The sequence below is a fragment of the Euphorbia lathyris genome, chromosome 4 (assembly GCF_963576675.1).
Source record: "Euphorbia lathyris chromosome 4, ddEupLath1.1, whole genome shotgun sequence".
Lineage (NCBI taxonomy): Eukaryota > Viridiplantae > Streptophyta > Magnoliopsida > Malpighiales > Euphorbiaceae > Euphorbia > Euphorbia lathyris.
In genome coordinates, this window is record NC_088913.1 from 47,713,316 (window position 1) to 47,737,654 (window position 24,339).

Genomic DNA, 24,339 nt, shown 5'->3' on the forward strand with positions numbered 1-24,339 from the left:
ACACCAAACATGACTAGTCGGTACTAGTCAGATCCCGACAATGAACACTAGAAGACAATCAAAGCAATCTTTAAGTACATTAACTGTAACACGGATGTTTTTCTCAGTATTTGATGGGCAAGAGGAATGGCGATATTAGGTTACACTAACCGGGGTTTTGAGGATGTTAACCAGTTGTATTCTATTTATGGATTTCTCCTGAATGGCGTTGCCATTAGTTGGAGGTCCTCAATGCAGCCAACCATTATCGATTCTACGACAGAAGCTGAGTACATCGCTGCATGCGATGCTGTGAAGGAAGCAGTTTGGATCAAGAAGTACATAACTAATTTAGGATCAGGTAAAACTATCCTAAGATTAGTTGATGTTTTCTGTGATAATAAGGAGGCCACAACACAAGCAATGGAGCCCTAGTCACATAAGAGATCCAACACACGTACGTAGAAAGTTTCATGTTACTCTGAAAATCCAAAGCAGAGTTGACATTACATTATAGAGGGTTGACACCGAAAACAATGTCGCTGATCAGTTTACTAAGGCACTTGCACAACGCCTACATGATGGTCATGCTAGATCTATAATGACTAGGGAAATGCCCGTTTGGAACTAGTTTAAGTGGGAGACTATTGGTGTCCCTAGTTCATAGGCATTGGTTCTTGTAAAAATGTATTTGTGTCACATTAATAAAAGCATTAATCTAGATTCATTTATATGTTTCTACTCCATACGCTGTATGGATTGGCAACACGTCGTGTGGAGCTTTACGAAAAGCTTCTGCCCGTGCCCCAAGTTAGCAGACGTCGTGTGGCTACCAAAGCTTTGGCCACACGCCCGTGTGGGGCAATGCCACACTCCATGTGGCATGCCTAAAAATGCATTCCAGTCATTTTTTGTTTTGCTGCCATTTCTGATATCACTGTTTTTCCACTCTGATTTTTACTATTTTGCCATGTGGGTTTAATTACCAAAATGCCACTTATCCTTCTCTTTCCTTTTCCCACCCATATCTTTAATTAATTAATTAATTGTAACCCTAGTAGGGATATTTATGTCTTTTACTTTCTTTAGGGTGAGGTATTTAAGCCTCTCTTTTTGTAAGAGAACACAACTTTTATGAATTTGAATCAAATAACCTTCATTGTTGAGAGCTTTGTTATTCCATTTTGGGATTAACTCCTTCAAGCAAAGGCTTGAGAAGAAACTTCTTTGTGAATTTAAGATTAAAATCCTCATCTCGATTTCAATCCGTATCATTAGAACCACAAACTTGTATATTCGATGACGGGGTAAATTTCATCAATGGTGTACAACCTTTGCTCTATTTCACACTTTGGTGTACAACCTTCAATTTGTCTCACTAATATGTACAAACTTATAGGTGACCTCCCATTTTAGTGTATAGCAGGTAAAGATGACCGATCAACACAAAGTCAACATGCCATGTCAGCAGTTTGATCGGTCAAAAAGTCAAAATTCGACCACCTAACATAAAATTACTTCTATACCCTCCTCTTTCTTCTTCCCCTTGCCTTTCTCTCTCCAACTCCTCTTTCTATTTCTCTTATCTCTCTCTAAAGTTGGGTTATTCTTCTCAAAAGTTGCTTTTTTTTAAATTTGTTTCCCCTTCTATTGAAATCTCCAGCATCCTGATTCTGAGAGGCCACGATCATCTTCTCAAAATTGCAGTACTTCAAAGAGGGCTGTCATGTCTAGCAGCAGGCCAAGTTACAATCTGATGAACTAAACGAGAATCAGATTGAAGCGAGAATCACAAAAACAGAACAAAGTAAAAGCTCACAACACATTGCTGCGAAAACGGTAATATCCATATATATAATAATTCAAGGCACAGTTCACAAGAAGCATAACGTTTTACCACCGATTCAACATCAAAATTCAAAAGATCAAATAGTAGAGATATAGAGAAAGAAGGAAGTGGATCTCTTTCTCGATGAGCTTGGTGAAGAAGTGCTCAACCTGAACAGTAGAAATGTCACCGCGATAATCACGCCAAATCATAACACGAACCTTTGATATCCAGAAGAATGAACGTCGAGGCTGCACCTGCCATCTATCGGTGTTGCAGGTGGAATTTTTAACTATATGTTTGAGATGAAAACTGAAATAATATGACTAGAACAGAAGAACGAAACCTCAATTCAACGAATGATTTATTGACCTAAGCTGTGAGATTGATTTGGAATCTCAAAACAATTACGGGATAGATAAGAGAGAGAAAGAGAGAAATTAGAGAGAGAAAGGCAAAGGGGAAGAAGGAAGATGAGGGTATAGAAGTAATTTTATGTTAGGTGGTCAAATTTTGACTTTTTGACCGGTCAAACTGCTGACGTGACATGTTGACTTCGTGTTGACCGATCATTTTTACATGTTATACACCAAAGTGGGAGGTCACCTATAAGTTCGTATATATTAGTGAGACAAATTAAAGGTTGTACACCAAAATGTAAAATAGAGCAAAGGTTGTACACCATTGATGAAATTTACCCATTCGATGATTGTATAGTAGTAAATAATACTAACCATAGTACTTGTTAAGCCAGTTGCGAATATGAGTGCATGTTGTATACATGTGACTGGATCAATCTGCCCGAGAAAACTATATCGTGCTCGTGTCATAAGTTTTCTTAAGTAGGTCTCTAACTTTCTTCAGACCAGATTTCATTATAATATCAATGTAGGATCCGGTTCACTTTGACATATGCCTAATAGGACTATAACAGGATGCCAAATACGGGTATGATTGGGTGAGCAGGTGTTCATATTGGCATTGATAGTGAAGTGATGGAATTACCACTCATATAATAGTGGGATGATATCACAAGCCACTTGATAAGTAAGATAGATAAGTGTGTGGCCACATCCTAATAAGTAGTTTACTTATCTGATTCATTAATCTACTTAAGATCAAGAAATATCATAAACAACAGAGAGGATGACAGTCGCCATGCCTCCAGTTTATAATATCAATATTAAATGGTAAAAGAAGTTAAGATATAACTATAGGGTCTCTGCATCTTTAGACTGCTGAAACAGTGTTATTAGTTAGGGGCATAGAACCCACTTACTGTTTGTGGGTTGTTAGCCCACTACTAGCTAAGGACAGTCTCATAAGGATCGTGCACATTGAACATCTGAGTTAGAACTAATAGAACGATACGTTGGAGAGATGAAATTAATTAATTGATTGATAGTAAAATGTCAAGGTAATTAATTGGTGGTTTATTAATTGATTAATTGATACTTGGGAAAAGTAAAAAAATAAACCTTTTGGTTTGGGTCATTTTCAAACATAGACTATGTGGTTTAAAAGTTGGCAAACAGGTACCTTGAGGTTCATTCGGTTATCAAACACATACCAAATTGACTAATGGTGTTAAAAAAAAGTCAAAAATCAAAGGGAAAAGAGTTAATTTTGTCCTTATATTTATTGATTTTATAAATTAACCCCATTATTATCTAATTATCACAAACAAACCCCAAAATAAAAAATAAAAATCAAATACACCATCTTTGGACATCTGTCATTTTTGGACTAATTTGATTAAAAATACCAAAGTCATGGACTTAATTGATACAAAATTCATTCTGTGCAAAATTGGGTTTAAAAACAAGTATTAAAATGAGTAAAAATGGTACTTGTGTAGCAGTTTGGACATGTGAGGGTTTCACAAGACATTATAGAGTGAACTATGGAAGTATATCAGATAATTTACCTTCCCCAAGAAGTGTGGTGACACTTCTAAAAGCTGCAAAGATTAAAAACTCAAGAATATACGATGCTGATCATAGTGTCATCACAGCTTTCAAAGACTCTGGCGTTCAAATCATCATTGGATTAGGCAATGAGTTCTTAAAAGAAATCAGCATAGGCGAGGACCGAGCCATGAATTAGATCAAAGAAAACGTCCAGCAATTCCTCCCCGGAACTAAAATTATTGGAATTGCAGTAGGAAATGAGATATTAGGAGGCGGTGATCATGAACTTTGGGAAGTCCTTCTGCCTTCCGTAAAAAACGTCCATTCTGCACTTAAAAGGCTTGGTGGTTTAGAAAAAACTGTCGAGGTCTTAAGCCCTCACTCGTAGGCAGTTTTCGCCAGTTCCTACCCGCATTCTGCTTGTATTTTCAGGGAAGATATTGTTATATACATGACCCCATATCTTTAATCAGATAGGTTCGCCTTTTTACATTAACGGTTATCCCTTTCTGGCATACAAGAATGATCCAAAACATATTGATGTAAACTATGCATATCAAAGAGAGAGAAATTAAGTAAGAGAAAAGTTAACAAAAAGGGGGAGAGAAGAGAGGGAAGAGAAAGAAAAAAAGAGGAAAAATAAGAAATTAAAGAGAGATGGAAAAACAAAAAGGGGGAGAGAAGAGAGCGAAGAGAGAGAAAGAAGAAGAAAAATAAGAAATTAAAGAGAGACGGAGAAGATGGTGTATTTGATTTTTATTTTTTATTTTGGGGTTTGTTTGTGATAGTTAGATAATAAGGGGGATTAATTTATACAATAAATAAATATAAGGATAAAATTAACTCTTTTCCCTTTGAATATTGACTTTATTTAACACCGTTAGTCAATTTGGTATGTGTTTACTAATAGAATGAACCTCAAGGTACCTGTTTGCCAACTTTTAAACCACATAATCTATGTTTGAAAATGATCCAAACCACAAGGTTTATTTTTGTACTTTTCTCTTGATACTTTGTTTTAATGGATTTAGGTGTTGAATATTTAATTGGTTAATTAGCTTACGAGATGTAATTAATTAATTTGTAAATTAAGAAAATTGTATTCGGTGAATAATTAATTAAACTGATACGTCAATTTATTAATTAGTGTTATTTTTTTAATTGGGGTAATTAAGTTTAATCTAATTATAATTAATTGCATAAAATAAATACTATTGATATTTATTTATATAATTATATTAGGATTGGATTAGTTTTGTAATTAACCTATTAACCATAAACTAATAAAGTTTAGGAATACATTATTTATATATATATATATAACCTAAATCTAATTTGTGTACCAACTTCATATATTTCGACCATCACTCTTTTTTGATACAAAAAGAGAATTTGGCCAATTATACAATCTCTCTCATTCTCATCGGTTCTAGGTTGATAGTTGTTTGTGCACCTGACTTTGGAGATCGACTACTTTGTGGATTCTTCAGCAGTCTCTAGAAGAGACAGAACAGGTAAGTTTTTATCCATCGGTGGATCAAAACGGTTTTATTAAATCAATGGTTAATGACAAAGATCAAACAATGAGAGATTAGAAATAAATTTTAAATCGCAATTCCGCTGCGCTATAGTTGATTAACTGGCCATAATCCCTAACACATTGAATATCTGAGTTAGAATTTATAGAACGGTACATTGTAGAGATGAAATTGATTAATTGATTAATAGTAAAATTTCAAGGTAATTAATATGTGGTTAATTAATTGATACGTTGCATCAAGGTAATTAATTAATGGATTTAGGTGTTGAGTAATTAATTAATTAATTAGTTTGCGGGATGTAATTAATTAATTTATAAATTAATAAAATTGTAGTCAGTAAATAATTAATTAAAATAATACATCAATTTATTAATTAATGTTATTTATTTAATTAGAGTAATTGAATTTAATCTAATCATAATTCTTTGCACAGAATAAATACTATTGATATTTATTTATTTAAATAGATTAGGATTGGATTAGTTTTGTAATTAATCAATTAGCCCTAAACTAACTAGGTTTAGGAATACTATATATGTAAATTAAAACTCATTAAACCCTAAGCCAAGACATTAAATTTCGACCGGCTATGCTTAGTAAGCATTAATTCGGCCAACATCTATTAGATACATTTCACTGTTTTGTTTCGTTTCATCATTGTTTCGTTTTTCGGCTATCACCGGTTCTAGCTCGATAAATGTTCGAACATCTGACTTTGGAGATCGACTACTTTGTGGATTATTCAGCATTCTCTAGAAGAGATAGAAAATTCAATAGATAAATAAAAACTTTAAAAAGAAGAGGTTCATGGGTTCAAAACCCATGATCTCTCTCAACTATCTTAAAATATTATAATAATACTATAAATACATCAATATGAACTAAAATTAAAGGGGGCTGCCAACTACCGAAGCACTACGACCCAAGGGTAGGGATATAAACGGGGCGGGGATTTGATTTCCCATCCCCGTCCCCGCCTAAATGGGGAATCCCCGTCCTCGTCACCTAAACGGGGACAAAAATTGTCTCTATCCCCGCCCCATGGGGAAACTGCGGGTACGGGGAATCCCCGTTTACCCAGTTAATACAAATTATCAATTATAATTTACAGTAAATTCTAAATCAGTAAACATTCATCGGTTATTTACTATGCAAAAGAACATTACTTAATTATTAGTGAAAGTGGGTAAAACTAAATGAAAGCATTGTAATGAATACAAAGATTAATCATAAGGCAGACCAAATTAAATTTCCAAGGTAGAAGATAAAATTCTGCATTTCATAATGTATCACTCAAGAAAAAAAAACATTTTCTTCAAGAATGTTATGCATTCTATAACTGAAGGCAAACTACAGTCAACAAAACCTCCTCAACTACAGTCAACAAAACCTCCTGAACTACAGTCAACAAGCTTCCCGTCCAAGCAGTATTGCTGTCATTAGAATGAAGATGCAAGAAACCCAACAAGCACAATAGTGGCTCAACAAGTTTGTCTACAAAATCACGAAATCCATTCTCGAGGACCAAGCAAGAGAACCTCAGAGCAAAAGTACCAGCATTTCCACTCTCAAGCTTCTCATCAAAAAATTTGGTTACAAGCTTAAGAGTTGCACTGACTGTCGAAATCCACAAGTCCAAATTTTCATTTGAGAAGCCACCATGAGATAAGAATACAAAAGAAACATAATCCATGACAACACTATACAATTTAAACTCATTATCAATAAAAGCAAAATATTTGGAATTCGAAGATGTCTCTATGAGTAAGAACAATGCATTGCTAGCAATAAAACCAAAGGCTCGCAAAAGGTCCTTCAGAGTTTAGAAAACTTACCCAAGTAGGAGAAGCGAAGAGGTGGAGGCGGCGGTGGAGGAGGTCGAGATCGAGAGGTGGAGGAGGTGGAGGCAGACGTGGAGTGGAGACAGCGAGTAGGAGAAGCGAAGCCGCTCCCTGTTTCCGGCATCGTGTGCGAGGTGGAGATGGCGGTGTGCGAGGTGGTGGTGCGAGGTGGAGGATAGGCGGTGTGTGACGACATGGTGGCGGCGATAGAGTTGAGTGTGGAGAGATAGAACCCTAGAATAGAAAGGAAGCGAAGCAGAGAAGAATGGAGTGGACTCCCACTTGTGTCTGTGAATCTTATTTTATAAAAAATTCTAATATTTCAACATTATAATATATTTTACATAATTAGTGAATGATTATCATAAAGTGAAATGTGTCTGAATGGTAAAGATGTTTGACAATGGTTTACTTGATTAGAGGTTCGATCCCCCATATCTACATTTTAAATAAATATTTTTGCTAAACGGGGATTAATTGGTGATCCCCGCGGGGCAGGGAGAGCATACGTTGTTTGTCTATTTGTTTTATCAACAGGTCTCTAATTATGCAGGAAAACAATCAAATTTGGAGAAAAAAATCAGGCATATGGCCATCAATAAATTCTATCCTATTTATTAGTATCATTGTAATTTTCTATATCTATTATTATTAGGTAAAATTACATCAATCCATGTATAATACAAAATAATAATCATTTCAGAGAAAAGGTTACTCTTTTTTCTTTTTTGATACACTCTTATTGTTGAAATGTATAGTTGTAGAAATACATTATAATTTGTTTATAAAATATAAAATTTATTTTAACCTGAGAATGTGAGAAAATTGATTATTTTAATTTCAAAACAATATTTGAGACAAGAAGACAGACATATTGTAACAAATAACCGTGGGTAAAGTAGATCATGTGAGTTGGTGGGTTCATTCAATATTTTAATGATATTGAAGTTTATTCATTCATTTCTGAATAAATCATATCAAATAGCAAATTTTGAAGAGAATTGCTTTATACTTCATTTTTTTTATAATGTATAGCAACAAAGAATAAGAAGAAGAAGAAGAAATGATTGGATATGTTATTTCATCCTCTGTGAGTGAAATGAAATCCCATCATTTTCTTTGTTTCTCTCTCTACTGTCGGTGGACTTCTCTCTCTATTCTCTGTCGCTTTCTCCTTGTGTAATCTATTTTTCTTTCTATTATACATTCATTAACAGCTATGCTAAACCTGTCTCTCTTTTTATATTATTTATATCTTATACAAATGAGAGAGAGAGAGAGAGAGAGAGATTGTTTACTGGACTGGTGCTAGTCAATTGGATTAATCTCTCTTTGTATTCTTCATTTTCTTATCTGTTTTGTCGACATCTGCTTTGGGCTCTGTGAGTTTCTGTCTTTGTCTTCGTTTTCAGGTTTTCTATCTCTCTTTATTTTGTAGTCTCTATTGCGAGATCTGATGGAATCTTGGCAAAGTATGCTTCTTTTGTAGGGATCGGGGGAATGTGTGTTGTTATGTTTCAGATTCGTCTAATTGGTTATGTTTTTTACTTTTTCTTTTTGTTTCTTCTCGCTGTGGAATGGTTTTTTTCTTTTTTCTGTTTAATAGCTCAGAAAGTTGAATTAGGTAGCTGGATTACTAGGAACTGATGGAATTACTCATTCTATGCTGATACTCCCGCAAAAGTTTCCTTTTCTTTTTCTTTCTTTTCTTCCAGTCATTTGGTGAAAATTTTACTAGTTTCTGTTTGGTAGTCTAGAAAATTTGAGACAGGGTAAAGAATTTTAATTTCAAGTGTTACATCTTTGAGTTGTGTTTCTTTGTTGTTTGTTTGCTAATGCTGAGGTTTAGGTTTAATCTTTTTCATGTTTTGGGCCGACTTAACTAGGTTTTTTCATTTAGTTACCGAGAAAATCGAGGATACGTTAATTTAATTAACACAATTCAGTGATTACTTTTTTGGTTTTAATTTCTTTTCATGTAAAAAGAAAAAATATAGCACATTTTGTCACTTGATCACTCTATTTCTTTTCTCTCTCACTCAAGACAACTTTGTGGAAGAAGCTGATTTTCGCTTTGTTTTGCAGAAAGTTCATTTGATGTGAAAGAAGAGTGTGTCTGGAGTTCATTTTTGTAGCTTTTTGCACGTCAAGGCATGCATTAATCTTGTTGAGGCTGAAGAATTGCTATCCATTATTTACATCTGGCTAAATTGTAGCAGGTGTCAGTGTCAATGGAATCAGAAGGTGAAACTGGGGTGAGTTTTAAGTTGAAAATGGCGGAAAAAGTAGAATTCATTATGAATCGATTTTATGGTATGGCTTCACAGGAGGCTTTACATTTAGTTTCCTGCACAGAAATTATGAAATGATGTTAAGATTTGGTTTCCTTTTTTTTTTCTTTTTTTTTTGGTGTAGTCCCTACACCCAATTGAGGCTTTATATTATTTACAAATGTTCTGTTTCAGATAGATTAGCTGGTGGCATAAGTTGTAATACTAATGACTCCCTGTTTGAGTGTCTGATTATGTTTATTTTGATGGATTGGTCAGGCAAGGCCCGTGAAGAATGTAGGCGGACAGGTCTGCCAGATATGTGGTGATAATGTTGGTAAAACTGTGGGTGGTGATCCTTTTATTGCCTGCGAAGTTTGTGCATTTCCAGTTTGCAGGCCTTGCTATGAATATGAGAGGAAGGACGGCAATCAATCTTGCCCTCAATGCAAAACTAGTTATAGGAGGCTGAAAGGTTTGTCATATGTTATTTTAACTCTGGGTGTTCATCATATTTCTGTTAGTGTCAAATCTTAGCTTTTCTGATGGTAATACAAATAGAAATAGAATTTAGAAGAGAGAATAAGAGAAGAGGGATAAGAGAGAAGATAGATAAAAGAAGGAATTTGTAATTGATATTCTCATTGATGCCTTGGCTAAGCAAAAGCATGACCTTAAATATAGCTACAATAGCTGAGGTCAGCAAGGTACATCAAGGTACATGATAGCTGCAGAATGCTGAACAGAAATAAAAGATGATTGTGACAGAATTACAGAATTACTAATATAAAATAGGAAATTATCATTATCAGTCTCTGAACTTTCTTTCTGCGTGAATACGTGACAATACCGCCCCCATTAGAACATTCTGACGGCTGAATGTCACTTCCTCCTCCCAAGTGGCATCTACAGCAGAAAGGCCTTTCCATTGAATGAGCAGTTGACGAGCAGCAGCATCACCAATAACTGTAGTTCTCGTATTAATGACCTTATTGGGTTGTATGACCCATTCATCATCTAGAACTGGAGGTAGAGTGGTTAAAACAGGAATAGAGGGTTGTAATTTCTTCTTAAGGAGAGAAATATGAAAAACATGGCGAATTCGACAAGCTGATGGTAGTGAAAGCTTGTAGGCCACCTTGCCAACAATAGAGAAGGGTCCATAATACTTTGCTGCAAGCTTTAAGGACTTCCGTATGGCAACTGTAGTCTGTCTGTAGGGTTGCAACTTTAGATACACCCATTCACCAACTGTGAATTCCCTATCTGTTCTTTTCCTATCCGCAAATTGTTTCATCCAATTCTGAGATTTAGAAAGGCATTCTTTAAGATAAGTACTCATGTGAGTCCTGTCCTGTAGCAAGCTACTGAACTTGTGCTAACAGGTAAGATTGGAAGCTGTGGAGTTACCCCATAAAGAGCCTGATATGGACTCATTTTAATTGAGCTATGATAGCTAGTATTGTACAAATACTCGGTTAAACTTACCCAGGATGCCCACTTCTTTGATGTAAGAAAACACATGCTCCGTAAGTAGCCCTCCAAGCACTGATTAAGCCTCTCAGATTGTCCATTTGATTGTGGATGATAAGCACTGCTGTAGTGCAATTTGGTACCTAAGAGTTTCATGAACTCTTTCCAAAATGTGCCGGTAAAAATTCGATCTCTATCTGACACAATTGAACGAGGCATACCATGTAGTTTAAAAATGTTGTCTAAGAAAACTTTAGCAACATCTGCAGCAGAGAAAGGGTGAGATAACGGAATAAAGTGTCCCCCTTTTGAAAATCTGTCAACCACCACTAGAATTGTGTCATAACCATTAGATCGAGGAAGCTTTTCTATGAAATCCATGGCTATATCTTGTCATGCCCCTTGAGGAATGGGGAGAGGTTGAAGTAAACCTGGATATGCAACATGATCTGCCTTCCACCTCTGACATGTGTCACAGGCTGCCACCCACTTCATCACTGCTTGTTGCATTTTTGGCCAATAAAAAGCATGTTGGAGCCTAGTAAGGGTCCTTTTAATTCCTGAATGGCCCCCCATAGAATAGTCATGGCACTCTTTAAGTATCTTTATCTCTCAAACCTGCAGAGGAACCAATATACAACCTCTGTTTAAACTTTAAAAGGTCATTTTGTAGAGAATACCTCTCATCACTGTGTTGTGCCAATATGAGTTGCTGAATTAACTTAGTAGCCTCTTCATCCCCTTCATAAGAAGCTTGCACATCCTCCAGCCATGTAGGAATGATCATGGATATGGCCAACAGGTGACTAGAATCTTCATTTTTCCTAGATAAGGCATCAACAACCTTGTTTTCACACCCCTTGTGTTGTAGATAGGTATGCAACTTCTGCTCAAGCAAGTGCTTGATGCTTTCATGATCTGTTTTGATTATGAAAGTAGGGTTCTCTAGATAATGTCTCCATGTGGTGCAAACATGCAGAATTGCCAACAATTCTCTCTCATTAGCTGAAAGTTGCTGGTTCCTGGAGCTAAGGGTCTTAGATAGGTAACATATGGGTTTCCCTTGCTGTATAAGCACAGCTCCAATACTAGAACCGGTGGCATCACATTCTAAGGTGAAGGTTAAGGTAAAATCTGGTAGCGATAGGACAAGGGCTTGTGTCATGATTTGTTTTAACTGGTTGAAGGCATTAGTAGCAATTGGGGTCCAATGGAAGTGATCCTTCTTAAGTAAGTCTGTGGACTTACTTATCTCTCCATACCCTTTTATGAAACGTCTGTAGTACCCTGTCCCTTTAGTGAAGTTGGTAATGTCCATTCTAACATAGCATTGATTTTGGCTGGATCAGTAGCAACCCCTTCAGAAGAGATAATATGTGGCCTAGGTAAGTAAGCTACAGCTGGTGCAACAAAGTCACATTTGGAGGCTTTTGCGTAAAGTTGATGTTTGTCTAACAATTGGAAAAAAAATTCCAAATGCTGTGGGTGTAATTGAGGAGTAGGACTGTAAATAAGGATGTCATTAAAAAAGACAAGTACAAATTTTCGTAGGTAGGGCTCAAAAATGGAATTCATGACGGATTGGAAGGTGGCAGGGGCATTGGTAAGGCCAAATGGCATTACTAAGAACTCAAAATGGCCAGTATGGGTTCTGAAAGCTGTTTTTTGAATGTCTTCAGGTTTCATACGAATCTGGTGGTATCCAGATCGTAGGTCTATCTTACTAAACACCTTAGCACCATTTCGTTCATCAATAAGTTCTTGTATCACAGGAATTGAGAACTTATTTTTCACCGTTGCTTGTTTAGTTCTCTAAAATCCACACAGAAACGCCAAGTTCCCTCTTTCTTTTTAACCAACAACACAGGTGAAGCATATGGACTATGACTCACTTGAATGACTCCTGGATAGCATTTCAGCTATAAGTTTTTCAATTTCATTTTTCTGATGATGGGAATAGCGGTAAGGTCGAATGTTCACAGGGTCCGAATTAGTTTTTTAGGGTATGGCATGGTCATGGGACGATACTGGTGGTAATGTAGTAGGGGTATTGAATATGTGGTGGTATTTGTTCAAAAGAGGTTGGAATAGGGCTGGTACTTTAGGTGCAGGTGATATGGGTTCAATTGTCTCCCCAGGGTCTCCCATAGACATAATAAACAGGGAGGAGGTTACACCTGTCCATCCCTTAGCAGCTACTAGCTAGTTTATTAAGAGACTTAAGAGTCATGAGTTTCAGGGTTACCTTCTCAGTAATGCCCTACAGTCATTTGCTTCTGGTCCTGGTGAATGACCAACCTGTTCTTCTCAAAGTCAAAAGTCACAGGAGTATGCCTACGTATCCAATCTGCTCCCAAAATAACGTCGTAGTCTCCTAGGTCCAATATTCTCAATGTGAAAGAATATTTGTGATTGTTCATGGACCAATTGCAATCAGGAGACTTGGCTGCAACAGTGAGCTACCTTCCATCAGCTACAGTGACAGCAGTAGGTTTGACCTATATTTGTGGCAATTTGGCCTCCTTGACCACCCTCTGATCAATGAAACTGTGGGTACTCCCACTGTCTATGAGGATCATGATGGGTTTCTTCTGCAGAATACCTTTCAGTTTGAAGGTATTGTCTCTCATTCCACCATCCAATGCATTAATGGACAAGGACATTTGCTCTGTGTCTGGAACATCTTCCTCTTTAACATCCTCACTCATTTCTACTTCCTGTTCCCCATCTCCTCTTCCACAATCTCATCTATACTGAGAACATTCAACTTCTTGGTTGTACATTGATGACCAGAGAAGTATTTTTCCCCACACCTCCAACAAGGCCCTGGAGTCCTCTTGATAGTGTTGTTTGGGTTTGGAATTTTTGGGTCAGGTGGTTTGGCTGCATTAGATACCGTTGTGTTTGTGTTAGGGTATTTGAGGGTAGTATTAGGGTTTGGGGTCCAAGTTTTGGTAGGAATGGGTGAACGAAAAGTTGTTTTAGGTTTAATGTCATCCATAACATCCTTGCGATGTGATTCTTGGTATTTAGCTTGTCTAATGGCTGAATATAGATCCGTTGGTTGAAAGGACTGGACTGCAGATCTAATTTCTGGCTTAAGTCCAGTGTTAAAGCTAGATACATAGTAAGATTCAGGAATAGCAGGATATACCTTTCCCATTCGCAACTTCATAGCTTCAAATTTGTCCTGGTATGCTGCTACCGTAGATTCATGCTTGAGCTGCTCAATCAGCTGCACCACATCCTCCACTTCAGTTTCACGAAATCTCTTCTCTACTTCATCCACAAATTCTTCCCAAGTAACTTGAGGATTAATGGGAATCCAGTTTCTAAACCATTTTTATGCTCTTCCATGTAGATACAAACCCACTAGGTGAATCTTCCTTTCCTACTCAACTTCGAAAAGTTGGAAATATTTGTTACATTTGCAGATCCACTGCTCAACATCTGTTCCATCGAAAGATGGTAGATCACACTTAGGAAGAAGCTTATTAAATGGCAGGTTCTTAGTGAAAGAACCTTCAGTGGTTTGAGATCCAGGGCCACTGCCCAGAATTCCTTTTCCAGGAATAGAGTGTGAGTTAGGTGTTTGTTGAAAGGATCGGGGGTGTATATTCATGTTTGGGTTTGAAGTAGATGCATCTTGGGTGTGGTTGATAAGTTTGGCTAGGGTAGTGATGGTGTTTTGTAGAGTTTCTTCAAGGTGTTTGTGGGAAGTTTGTTGCTCCTTCCTGAGCTGGTTTTGTTCTAGCAAGAGAGACTCAATATGTTGCTGCTGAGCAGCTTGAGTATCACTAAAATGGATCTTTATCTCTTCCATCTGCTGGTTAAGTTTTTGTGCTAAGGCTGTGAGTTGGTTCTCAAAACCTTCCATAATATCTTGATTCTTTTTGGCTGCTCGTGTAACTACTGCGGAGTTATTGATCATAACGAGTTGTAATGGCCAGAGAAAGGTTGTCTCTGATACCAATGTCAAATCTTAGCTTTTTTGATGGTAATACAAATAGAAATAGAATTTAGAAGAGAGAATAAGAGAAGAGGGATAAGAGAGAAGATAGATAAAAGAAGGAATTTGTAATTGATATTCTCATTGATGCCTTGGCTAAGCAAAAGCATGACCTTAAATACAGCTAGAATAGCTGAGGTCAGCAAGGTACATCAAGGTACATGATAGCTGTAGAATGACAGCTGGTATAACAACCTTTGCTACAAGCCAAATATGAGCTAGACCTCCTAGAATGCTGATAACAGAAATAAAAGATGAGTGTGACAGAATCATTTAACGGACAGAATTACTAATATGAAATAGGAAAATTATCAGGCCCTAAACTTTCTTTCTGCGCGAATACGTGACAGTTAGAAACTGAACACATTGCGACTCTGGCCCCTTAAGCAACTTTTAGTTTGTGAATGTTTGTAAAACTTATCTTGCTTCACATTCATGTTGGATTTCCTATTTCATTCAATAATATTAATAGTGTTTCTGTGTTTGAATGTGTCATAACTGATTTTTGGATAACTTCAGGTAGCCCTGCCATTCTTGGTGATAGAGAAGAAGATGGCGATGCCGATGATGCTGTCAGGGATTTCAGTTATTCTTCAGAAATGCGAAATCAGAAGGAGAGGATTGCAGAACGCATGTTGAGCTGGCAGATGACATATGGGCGAGCTGAAGACGTTGGGGCTCCTACTTATGATAAAGAAGTTTCTCATAATCATATTCCTCTGCTCACCGATGGAAATGAGGTTGCTTAATAAACTCCTGGATTTTGTCTTTAATATGTGTAGTATAACATTGAAGTCAAATTAATCTTCAAGTACTTGCTAATTTTTAGGTTTCTGGAGAGCTTTCAGCTGCTTCACCTGAGCACATTTCAATGGCATCTCCTGGAGTTGGTGCTGGAAAGCGCATTCATCCCCTACCCTACGCAGCTGATGTCAATCAATCACGTAAGCTCTTTTCTTTCACATGAAATAAGTATTGGTTGTGTTTGTAGTGGTATGAGATGTTGATTCTAGGTTTTGATGACGTTTATTTTTGCAGCTAACATGAGGGGTGTGGATCCAAGGGATTTTGGTTCTCCTGGATTGGGCAATGTTGCCTGGAAAGAGAGGGTTGATGGCTGGAAGATGAAGCAGGATAAGAATGTTGTTCCTATGAGCGCAGGTCAAGCTCCATCTGAAAGGGGTGTTGGAGATATCGATGCCAGCACTGACATTCTTGCAGACGATTCTCTGTTGTAAGTTCGAACCTTGTTATATTCTACAGATACTTCGACATACTTATTCTGAAACAAGCAGTAAAATTAGAGTAGCCATGCGTTCAACTGCATCCTTTATTGCATGGATTAACATTTGGTAGTTATAAATGTCTTATGATGATTCTGAATGTAGGCTGTGTTCCAATATTAGACTTCTCCGAATGGCAATATTCATACTGATTCTTCATTCCATTACATGATTCTGCTGCAATATTGGTTCACTTGTGTTTCTTTTGGTTTTGCAGGAATGATGAAGCTCGGCAGCCCCTTTCTAGGAAGGTTTCCATTCCATCATCAAGGATTAATCCATACAGGATGGTCATTGTTTTGCGGCTGGTTATCCTGTGCATTTTCTTGCACTACCGAATAACAAATCCTGTGCGCAATGCATATGCTTTGTGGTTAATATCTGTAATATGCGAGATTTGGTTTGCTATATCCTGGATACTCGACCAGTTCCCCAAGTGGCTTCCTGTGAACCGAGAAACATATCTTGACAGGCTTGCATTAAGGTATTATGCTTTCTCAATACTGGGTACCGTACATATGATGAAAAGTTCAGTAACTTGGTTTTTGAGTTTCTGTTACTAATAGCTTTTCCATGTTATAACAGATATGACCGCGAGGGAGAACCATCACAATTAGCTGCAGTTGATATTTTTGTCAGTACTGTTGACCCTCTAAAGGAGCCTCCTCTTGTGACAGCAAATACAGTGCTATCTATTCTTGCAGTTGACTATCCCGTTGACAAGGTATCTTGCTATGTCTCCGATGATGGTGCTGCAATGTTGACATTTGAAGCTTTGGCTGAGACTTCAGAGTTTGCAAGGAAATGGGTTCCTTTCTCCAAGAGATATAATATTGAGCCAAGGGCTCCAGAATGGTATTTTGCGCAGAAGATTGACTACTTAAAGGATAAAGTGCAAACATCATTTGTAAAAGAACGTAGAGCCATGAAGGTATTTATGATGAATGTCTGTTTTTCTGCTCTCGATTTTTGACATTATAAAACTTTTCTTAATTTAATTATCCTGTAATTCAGAGAGAGTACGAAGAATTTAAAATTCGCATTAATGCGCTTGTTGCGAAGGCAACAAAAGTTCCTGAAGAAGGATGGATAATGCAAGATGGTACCCCGTGGCCAGGGAATAACACCAGAGATCATCCAGGAATGATACAGGCAAGAAATGTTCTGGGCTTTGGGTGGGATACTGTGCTTATACTGCATCTTTTCCACCTTAGCTAGTCTTTGTCATTTTCACTGCTATACCAACTGTTTCCAGTTTTCACATCTAACACCTTCGGATTGAGAAGTCTATTTTCATTTTTGATATAGGTTTTCTTGGGCCAAAATGGAGGCCTAGATGCTGAGGGTAATGAGTTGCCACGCCTAGTTTATGTTTCTCGTGAAAAGCGTCCTGGTTTCCAACACCATAAAAAAGCTGGTGCTATGAATGCACTTGTGAGTAGTTAGCTACTATAAGTTGAGAGTACTCTGTGGCTGGATCATCTGACCTCATTCTTCGGTTTCTCATGCAATGCTTGCAGGTCAGAGTATCAGCTGTCCTTACTAATGGACCTTTCCTGTTGAATCTTGATTGTGATCATTACATAAACAACAGCAAGGCTTTGAGGGAAGCTATGTGTTTCTTAATGGACCCCAACCTTGGGAAACAAGTCTGTTATGTTCAGTTTCCTCAGAGATTTGATGGTATTGATAGGAATGATCGATATGCCAATAGGAATACTGTTTTCTTTGATGTAAGTTCTTGATCCCCATTTGAAGTAATGGAATGTTTTTTTTCTGTACACATTGCTCAATGTTTTATTAACACAGACTGATATTTGAAAAATGTTTCCTAGAATTATAATTACTTTAATCTATTACCATTTCTTTTATTACATTTCAGATAAACTTGAGAGGTTTGGATGGAGTTCAAGGCCCTGTTTATGTGGGTACAGGATGCGTCTTTAATAGAACAGCTTTGTATGGTTATGAACCTCCTCTCAAACCCAAGCACAAGAAACCTGGGTTTCTATCGTCTCTCTGTGGTGGATCAAGAAAGAAGAGTTCAAATTCAAGTGGAAAGGGTTCAGACAAAAAGAAATCTGGAAAGCATGTTGATCCTACTGTGCCCATTTTCAGTTTGGAAGATATAGAAGAGGGAGTTGAAGGTACATACTGTTTGTTCCTTGTTTTTCTGTTACATTGGTCAAATATTCTGTTCAGTTCAAGTTTCCCCATTTTTTCTATAGCCTGTAAGAATGATCGACAAGTATGTTTAATGTCATTTTCTTTTGCAGCCCATCTTGTTATACTTATCATTTAAAGCCAATCTTTTCTTGAATTTTCGGTGCAACTGTGAACTGTTACATAAATCATTATTGTTTTCAGCAATGAATCATGATCATCCCTAGGTAGCATGAATTGATTGATGAAACTTGCTGTGGGTTCTTGAATTACTGAATCTTTTTTACATGTGACTTAGATATTCCTGTTTTGCACCTGTAATTCAGGTGCTGGATTTGATGATGAGAAGTCACTTCTGATGTCACAAATGAGCCTGGAGAAAAGGTTTGGGCAGTCTGCTGTTTTTGTTGCCTCAACACTTATGGAGAATGGTGGCGTTCCCCAGTCTGCAACTCCAGAAACTCTCCTTAAAGAGGCCATTCATGTTATTAGTTGTGGGTACGAGGACAAAACAGACTGGGGAAGCGAGGTGTGTTTATTTCTTTCATTCATATGCTTTCCTTTCTACTTGAGTAATTGCTGGATTTTAAAGCTCATACAGTTAGCTTAGTTTATTGCAGTTGAGGGTTCATGTATTTAAACTTAAAGTCAGGCTTAAGTTTTTTTCATCATCTTTTTCTTAGCTAACCCTCTTTTGTTTCTTATATGTTCTGGGTTCATAAAATCTGCAGATTGGGTGGATCTATGGTTCAGTTACAGAAGATATTCTTACTGGATTCAAAATGCATGCCCGTGGTTGGCGGTCAATTTACTGCATGCCCAAGCGTCCTGCCTTTAAAGGGTCTGCCCCTATTAATCTTTCAGATCGTCTGAATCAAGTGCTTAGATGGGCTTTAGGGTCAGTGGAAATTCTGCTAAGTCGGCATTGTCCAATTTGGTATGGTTATAGTGGTAGACTGAAATGGCTTGAGAGGTTTGCATATGTGAATACTACCATTTATCCAATCACATCCATTCCTCTTCTCATGTACTGCACACTTCCAGCAGTGTGTTTACTTACAAACAAGTTCATTATTCCACAGGTTAGTCCTAACTATCTATTAAATACAGCTTCAATGTGATGCTGATGATTGGGTTACTGTTAAAGATTGAAGCGCATAGGCCCATCTGGATCAATGAACAATTGAACATTTATTTTTCCTAGCATTTGACACCCATTTAACGGCTCCATTGTGTATCTTCCATGTTTTGTTAATATATGATTGTGAGGTGTGGATAGCTATCATGCCAAACACATTTTACTGAAGTCTCGAAATACGTTTTAACCGACTTGGAAGATATGCATGACTGAGCTAATAGAGGGATGTCAAATTTCACTAAAAATGAAAGTTGAAGGGTGAAAACTGAAAAGTCACAAAATCTAAGTAGAAGAGCTTAACAGAGCCCATTTCTTGTTTTTTTTTTTTTTTTTTTTTTTTTTTTTTTTTTTTTAATGTGGTTTGACAACTTTGAAATTTTTCTTGTTGCAGATTAGCAACATTGCAAGCATATGGTTTATATCTCTCTTTGTCTCAATCTTTGCAACTGGTATTCTGGAGATGAGATGGAGTGGAGTTGGAATAGATGAATGGTGGAGAAACGAACAGTTCTGGGTCATCGGAGGTGTTTCAGCTCATCTTTTTGCTGTTGTTCAAGGTCTACTCAAAGTACTTGCAGGCATAGACACCAACTTCACTGTTACCTCAAAAGCATCAGATGAAGATGGAGACTTTGCAGAACTTTACTTGTTCAAATGGACAACTCTTCTAATTCCACCAACAACTCTCCTCATTATTAACTTGGTGGGTGTTGTTGCCGGAATTTCCTATGCCATCAACAGTGGTTATCAGTCGTGGGGTCCTCTTTTTGGAAAGCTTTTCTTCGCTTTCTGGGTGATCATCCATCTCTATCCCTTCCTCAAAGGTTTAATGGGTCGGCAGAACCGAACACCCACCATTGTCATTGTCTGGTCGATTCTCCTTGCTTCTATTTTTTCTCTGCTGTGGGTTCGGGTTGATCCTTTCACTACAAGAGTTACAGGTCCAAATGTTGAGGAATGTGGAATCAACTGTTGAATAGTGAAGACTTGGAATCTGTTTCGCAGGCCATCCTCGTTAATTGAGGTGAAGTTGTGCAACTCAACTCTTCCATAATTTTTGGGCTTGTTTTGTATCATGTGCAGTTTATATATAGGTGATGTTATGTCATGTAATTGGTCAGAAGCAAAGAATTAAAAATGTACGATGTGATCAGACTGTAATATTGTAAAAAATTATAATTTTTGGACTACTCTAGGGGAACAAAGGTTCCATTTCACTTTTAAGTTCAGATAGAAAAAAACAAGAATTTATAACCATCAGTCTATCCTTGTTCTATATTGATACCAAATAAATCGTGGCAAAATGTATGCTTGCACATCCGATATCTAGTTTTAAGTACAACCTAAACTCCTTTGCTGCAATTATCTTGTGGATCAGACCTGTTGCCATAGAAACCCCAAACTTTCTCGAGAAGAAATGATGAGTAAGTTACACTAATGGTATCTGAATTTTATCATAGTTCATATTTGGGTAAATTCCAAAAAAAACCCTTGTGGTTTGTTATTACAAAAAAAAAAAAAAGACTGTGGTTTGCGCCGTTACCCGAAAAACGGAAATTGACTTAACACCGTTAAAGTGATGACGTGGCACAGGGGTAAAACGGGAAAATCGATTTTTTTTTTATTTTTTTCCCTTTTCTCTCTCCTCCTTCATCTTCTTCCTCCTCTTCTCCTCCTCCTCCTTCTTCTTCCTTCTACTCCCCTCCTCCATTCTTCTTCTTCTTCATCCTCTTCTTCTTCCTTCTTTTTTTTTTTAAGTTTCGGAATCCAGATTTCTTCGGAAATCTGGAAATTTCCAGAAATCTGGAAATTTTCCAGATTTTCGAGATAAAGAAAAAGAAAAGGGTCATAGCGGCGCGCCCCTTCACCACGGCACGGAATCGATGTCTAAATTTGTAGGCCACCGCCTACAACTGCAGCAATCAATTAGCTTACCACTTCTTTACTCATCGATCTCCAACTTCCATCATAATCACCATTTGCGTCTACGTCATTTTCACCATCATCCTCCTCATCGTCTTTTGCGCCGGCAACCACACCCCCTGCCTCCTCGCCGCCTTCATCCGACGACAGCGGCACAAGCCAACAAGTCCCGAACAAATGCCCATTCAAACACACAAAATATTCCAATCCACCCTCGCGTGACCCTAACCGTCTTGACGTGCTCTTCGGGATAAGCCCTGCTGAATTCATACTCCACACGCGGAATCCACAATAAGGACACCTTACTCTTTTCTCAAGCTCTGCCCGCCGTCGAATCAGAAAAGCTCTCGTTCTTGATTTCATAAATCCTTTAAATACTCCTCTATAAATCCCCAAATCGTCCTCGTTATCTCTGGAATGATGCTCACACGGATCGCTCACATACAACAGATCTGCCTGACATGTTAGAGAAGGAAGAAGGAAGAAGGAGGAGGAGAGAAGGAAGAAGAAGGGAGAAGGAAGAAGATGAAGGAGGAGAGAGAAGAAGGAGGAGAGAGAAAAGGGAAAAAAATAAAAAAAATAAAAAAAAAATCGATTTTCCAATTTTACCCCTTGCCACGTCAGCACTTTTAACGGTGTTAAGCCATTTTCCGTTTTTCGGGTAACGGCGTATAACACAGTCCTTTTTTTTTTGTAAAAACAAACCATTGTTTTTGGAATTTACCCTTCACATTTTGGTATTTAAATTACATTTTATCATAAAAAATATATATGAAGTAATGATGATCGGACAATTTAGTATATTTTATCAGGTAATGGTCGGTCAATGCGAGTTTCACAATACCGGTCAATGCGAGTTTCACAAGTAAATTACATTGATGGTTCTGAATTTTATCTTAAATCACACTTTGGTACTTAGATTTCATTTTATTCAAAAAATATACCTCAAGTAAAGTTAACATTTTAGCACATTTGACCGATCAGTGATCTGTCAACACGAGTTTGACCATTTTAAATTAATAATTGAGACTCATCAAATAATCTATTAACATAAAATTACAATACTACCACTTAGCGCTCTCTCTCTCTCTCTCTCTCTATATATATATATATATATATATATATATATAAAATGATATGATTGTAATTTTATGTTAATTGAGTGTATAATGAGTCCAATGTTTAGTTTAAAATGGTCAAACTCACGTTACCCGGTCACTAACCGATTAAATGAACTAAATTTTTTAGTCACCTTTACTTGAGTTATGTTTTTAGGATAAAATAAAATTCAGGTGTCAAAGTGTGAATGATACTAAAGTTCAGATATCATTGATGTAATTAACTCATGAAACTCGTATTGGCTGATCATTAGCCGGTAAAATATACTAAATGGTCTGATCATCGTTATTCCTGATATATTTTTAGGACAAAATATAAACTAAGTATCAAAGTGTGAACTAGGTTAAAAATTTGTAGGATTCAATTAATGTTTTAATATTAAATTTTATTAGATTAATTAATTAATCAATTATATAAAAAATTAAAAATAAAGTTCAATAAAACTAAGATAAAATTCATCTTTCAAAATTTATATAAGAAAATACTACATCAATTTTATCACTTTCTTATTTTTCATGACCGTGTCAAATATCTTTTGGGGAGTGTTTGGTTTGATAAATTTATGGTATAGAATGAGAATGAAAAGAATTCGTTACTTTTCTTAATATTTAGTTTTATCAATTTAATTTAGCAATGAAAATCACATTCCCTCGTCTCTAGAATTATTGATTTCATCATCCCTTCCCATTAATCAACTTGTATTCACATTCCATTTGAGAATTAAGAAACTCACGTTTTTTTGTGCATTTTTTTTAAGAAACCACGTTTTATATACATTATAATAAAACCATATCAATTGCTTCCACTAAAAAAAACTACCATATATGCTTTTATAGATAAAATAATAGAGCTATGTGTATATTAATTCATATTAATTCTTCTACATGTGATTCTTTTTAAGATATATTAAATTTATTAATTCATATATTAATGTAATATTTTATTGTATTATTTAATGAATTTTTTTATTAGTTTGAAATAAATAAATTTTAATTTTGTTTCACTTTGATTTTGATTCCAATTCCGAAATTTGAACCAAACAACATTAAATGTAATTAGATTTCGATTCCGGATTAAAAACCAAACAAAACAAATAAATAGTTATTTCGATTCTGATTCCGAAGCTTGAACCAAACGCTCTTAAATCGGTTTGTAATTGTTGATTCATTGACCTATTACGAATTTGTACATGATTTTGAGCATACTCTTCGTAAGCATACAGTCCGAGTTTGAGAAATTTTAGGCAATGTTTTTTTATTATATAATGTACTTTTTTTAAAAAGAAAACCATATATTAATCGGAATCAAAATACAAAGTTAGAACAATAAAATCTGGAGGTCTAGAAGACCACTGCATAAGTCTTGATCTAGTTTGAACGACTTTATCTGCAGAATGATTAACATAATTGATATAAACATCATTAAAAGAACCTACCAACCTCCTACAATCATCTAACACCATACCATAAGGAGATCGAAAAAAAGGTTGAGCAAGATCGGTCACCAACTTTAACATCTATTTCGACAATACACCCATCAACTCCCTTGCTCTTTAATCAACTAATTGCTTTCCGAATCCCTAGAGCTTCTCCAACACAAGGAAAATAATTTCCTTTCACAGGCTTATTAACCCGGACAAGATCCAATAGAATACGAACTGACTGTGGGTTACCCAACCTGCAGGTGATGATAGATGGGCCTATCCAGCAGAGCATGCTTTTGACCTGTTTTTTGAGCCCACTTCCATTTCTTTTTTAATTTTCGAAAATGTCCACTCCTTGAATGATTCCTCTATTCTTCTACATTTTTAGTCCAATGTGACCACCTGCTCATTTAAAACAATATTAAATGTCTTAATGTTT

General features: G+C 36.5%; 1 protein-coding gene across 5 annotated transcripts; it reads left to right on the forward strand.

Annotated features, from left to right (window-relative positions):
* The first annotated feature begins 8,077 nt into the window (after nt 1-8,077).
* Nucleotides 8,078-20,692, forward strand: LOC136226260 (cellulose synthase A catalytic subunit 3 [UDP-forming]). 5 transcript variants are annotated; one of them, XM_066014635.1, is made up of 15 exons: nt 8,078-8,189; nt 9,185-9,354; nt 9,649-9,844; nt 15,371-15,591; nt 15,681-15,795; nt 15,890-16,085; nt 16,352-16,618; nt 16,720-17,065; nt 17,149-17,286; nt 17,443-17,568; nt 17,655-17,867; nt 18,017-18,281; nt 18,624-18,826; nt 19,029-19,379; nt 19,827-20,692. In XM_066014635.1, exons 2-15 carry the CDS (start codon nt 9,331-9,333, stop codon nt 20,409-20,411), a joined length of 3,246 nt encoding a protein of 1,081 aa, XP_065870707.1. In that variant the 5' UTR covers nt 8,078-8,189; nt 9,185-9,330; the 3' UTR covers nt 20,412-20,692. The 5 variants fall into 5 exon arrangements, with proteins under 5 accessions (XP_065870707.1, XP_065870705.1, XP_065870703.1 ...); XM_066014633.1 differs by having other exon boundaries at nt 8,152-8,278; XM_066014631.1 differs by lacking the exon at nt 8,078-8,189 and adding an exon at nt 8,325-8,481.
* The last annotated feature ends 3,647 nt before the right edge of the window (nt 20,693-24,339 follow it).

Bases quoted from the DNA above. Each gene is read 5' to 3' on its own strand.
- LOC136226260 (XM_066014635.1), top strand. From the start codon at position 9,331: ATGGAATCAGAAGGTGAAACTGGG. The intron at 15,592-15,680 runs GTTGCTTAATAA...GCTAATTTTTAG, and splicing joins TGCTCACCGATGGAAATGAG to GTTTCTGGAGAGCTTTCAGC. The intron at 18,827-19,028 runs GTGTGTTTATTT...TAAAATCTGCAG, and splicing joins AAACAGACTGGGGAAGCGAG to ATTGGGTGGATCTATGGTTC.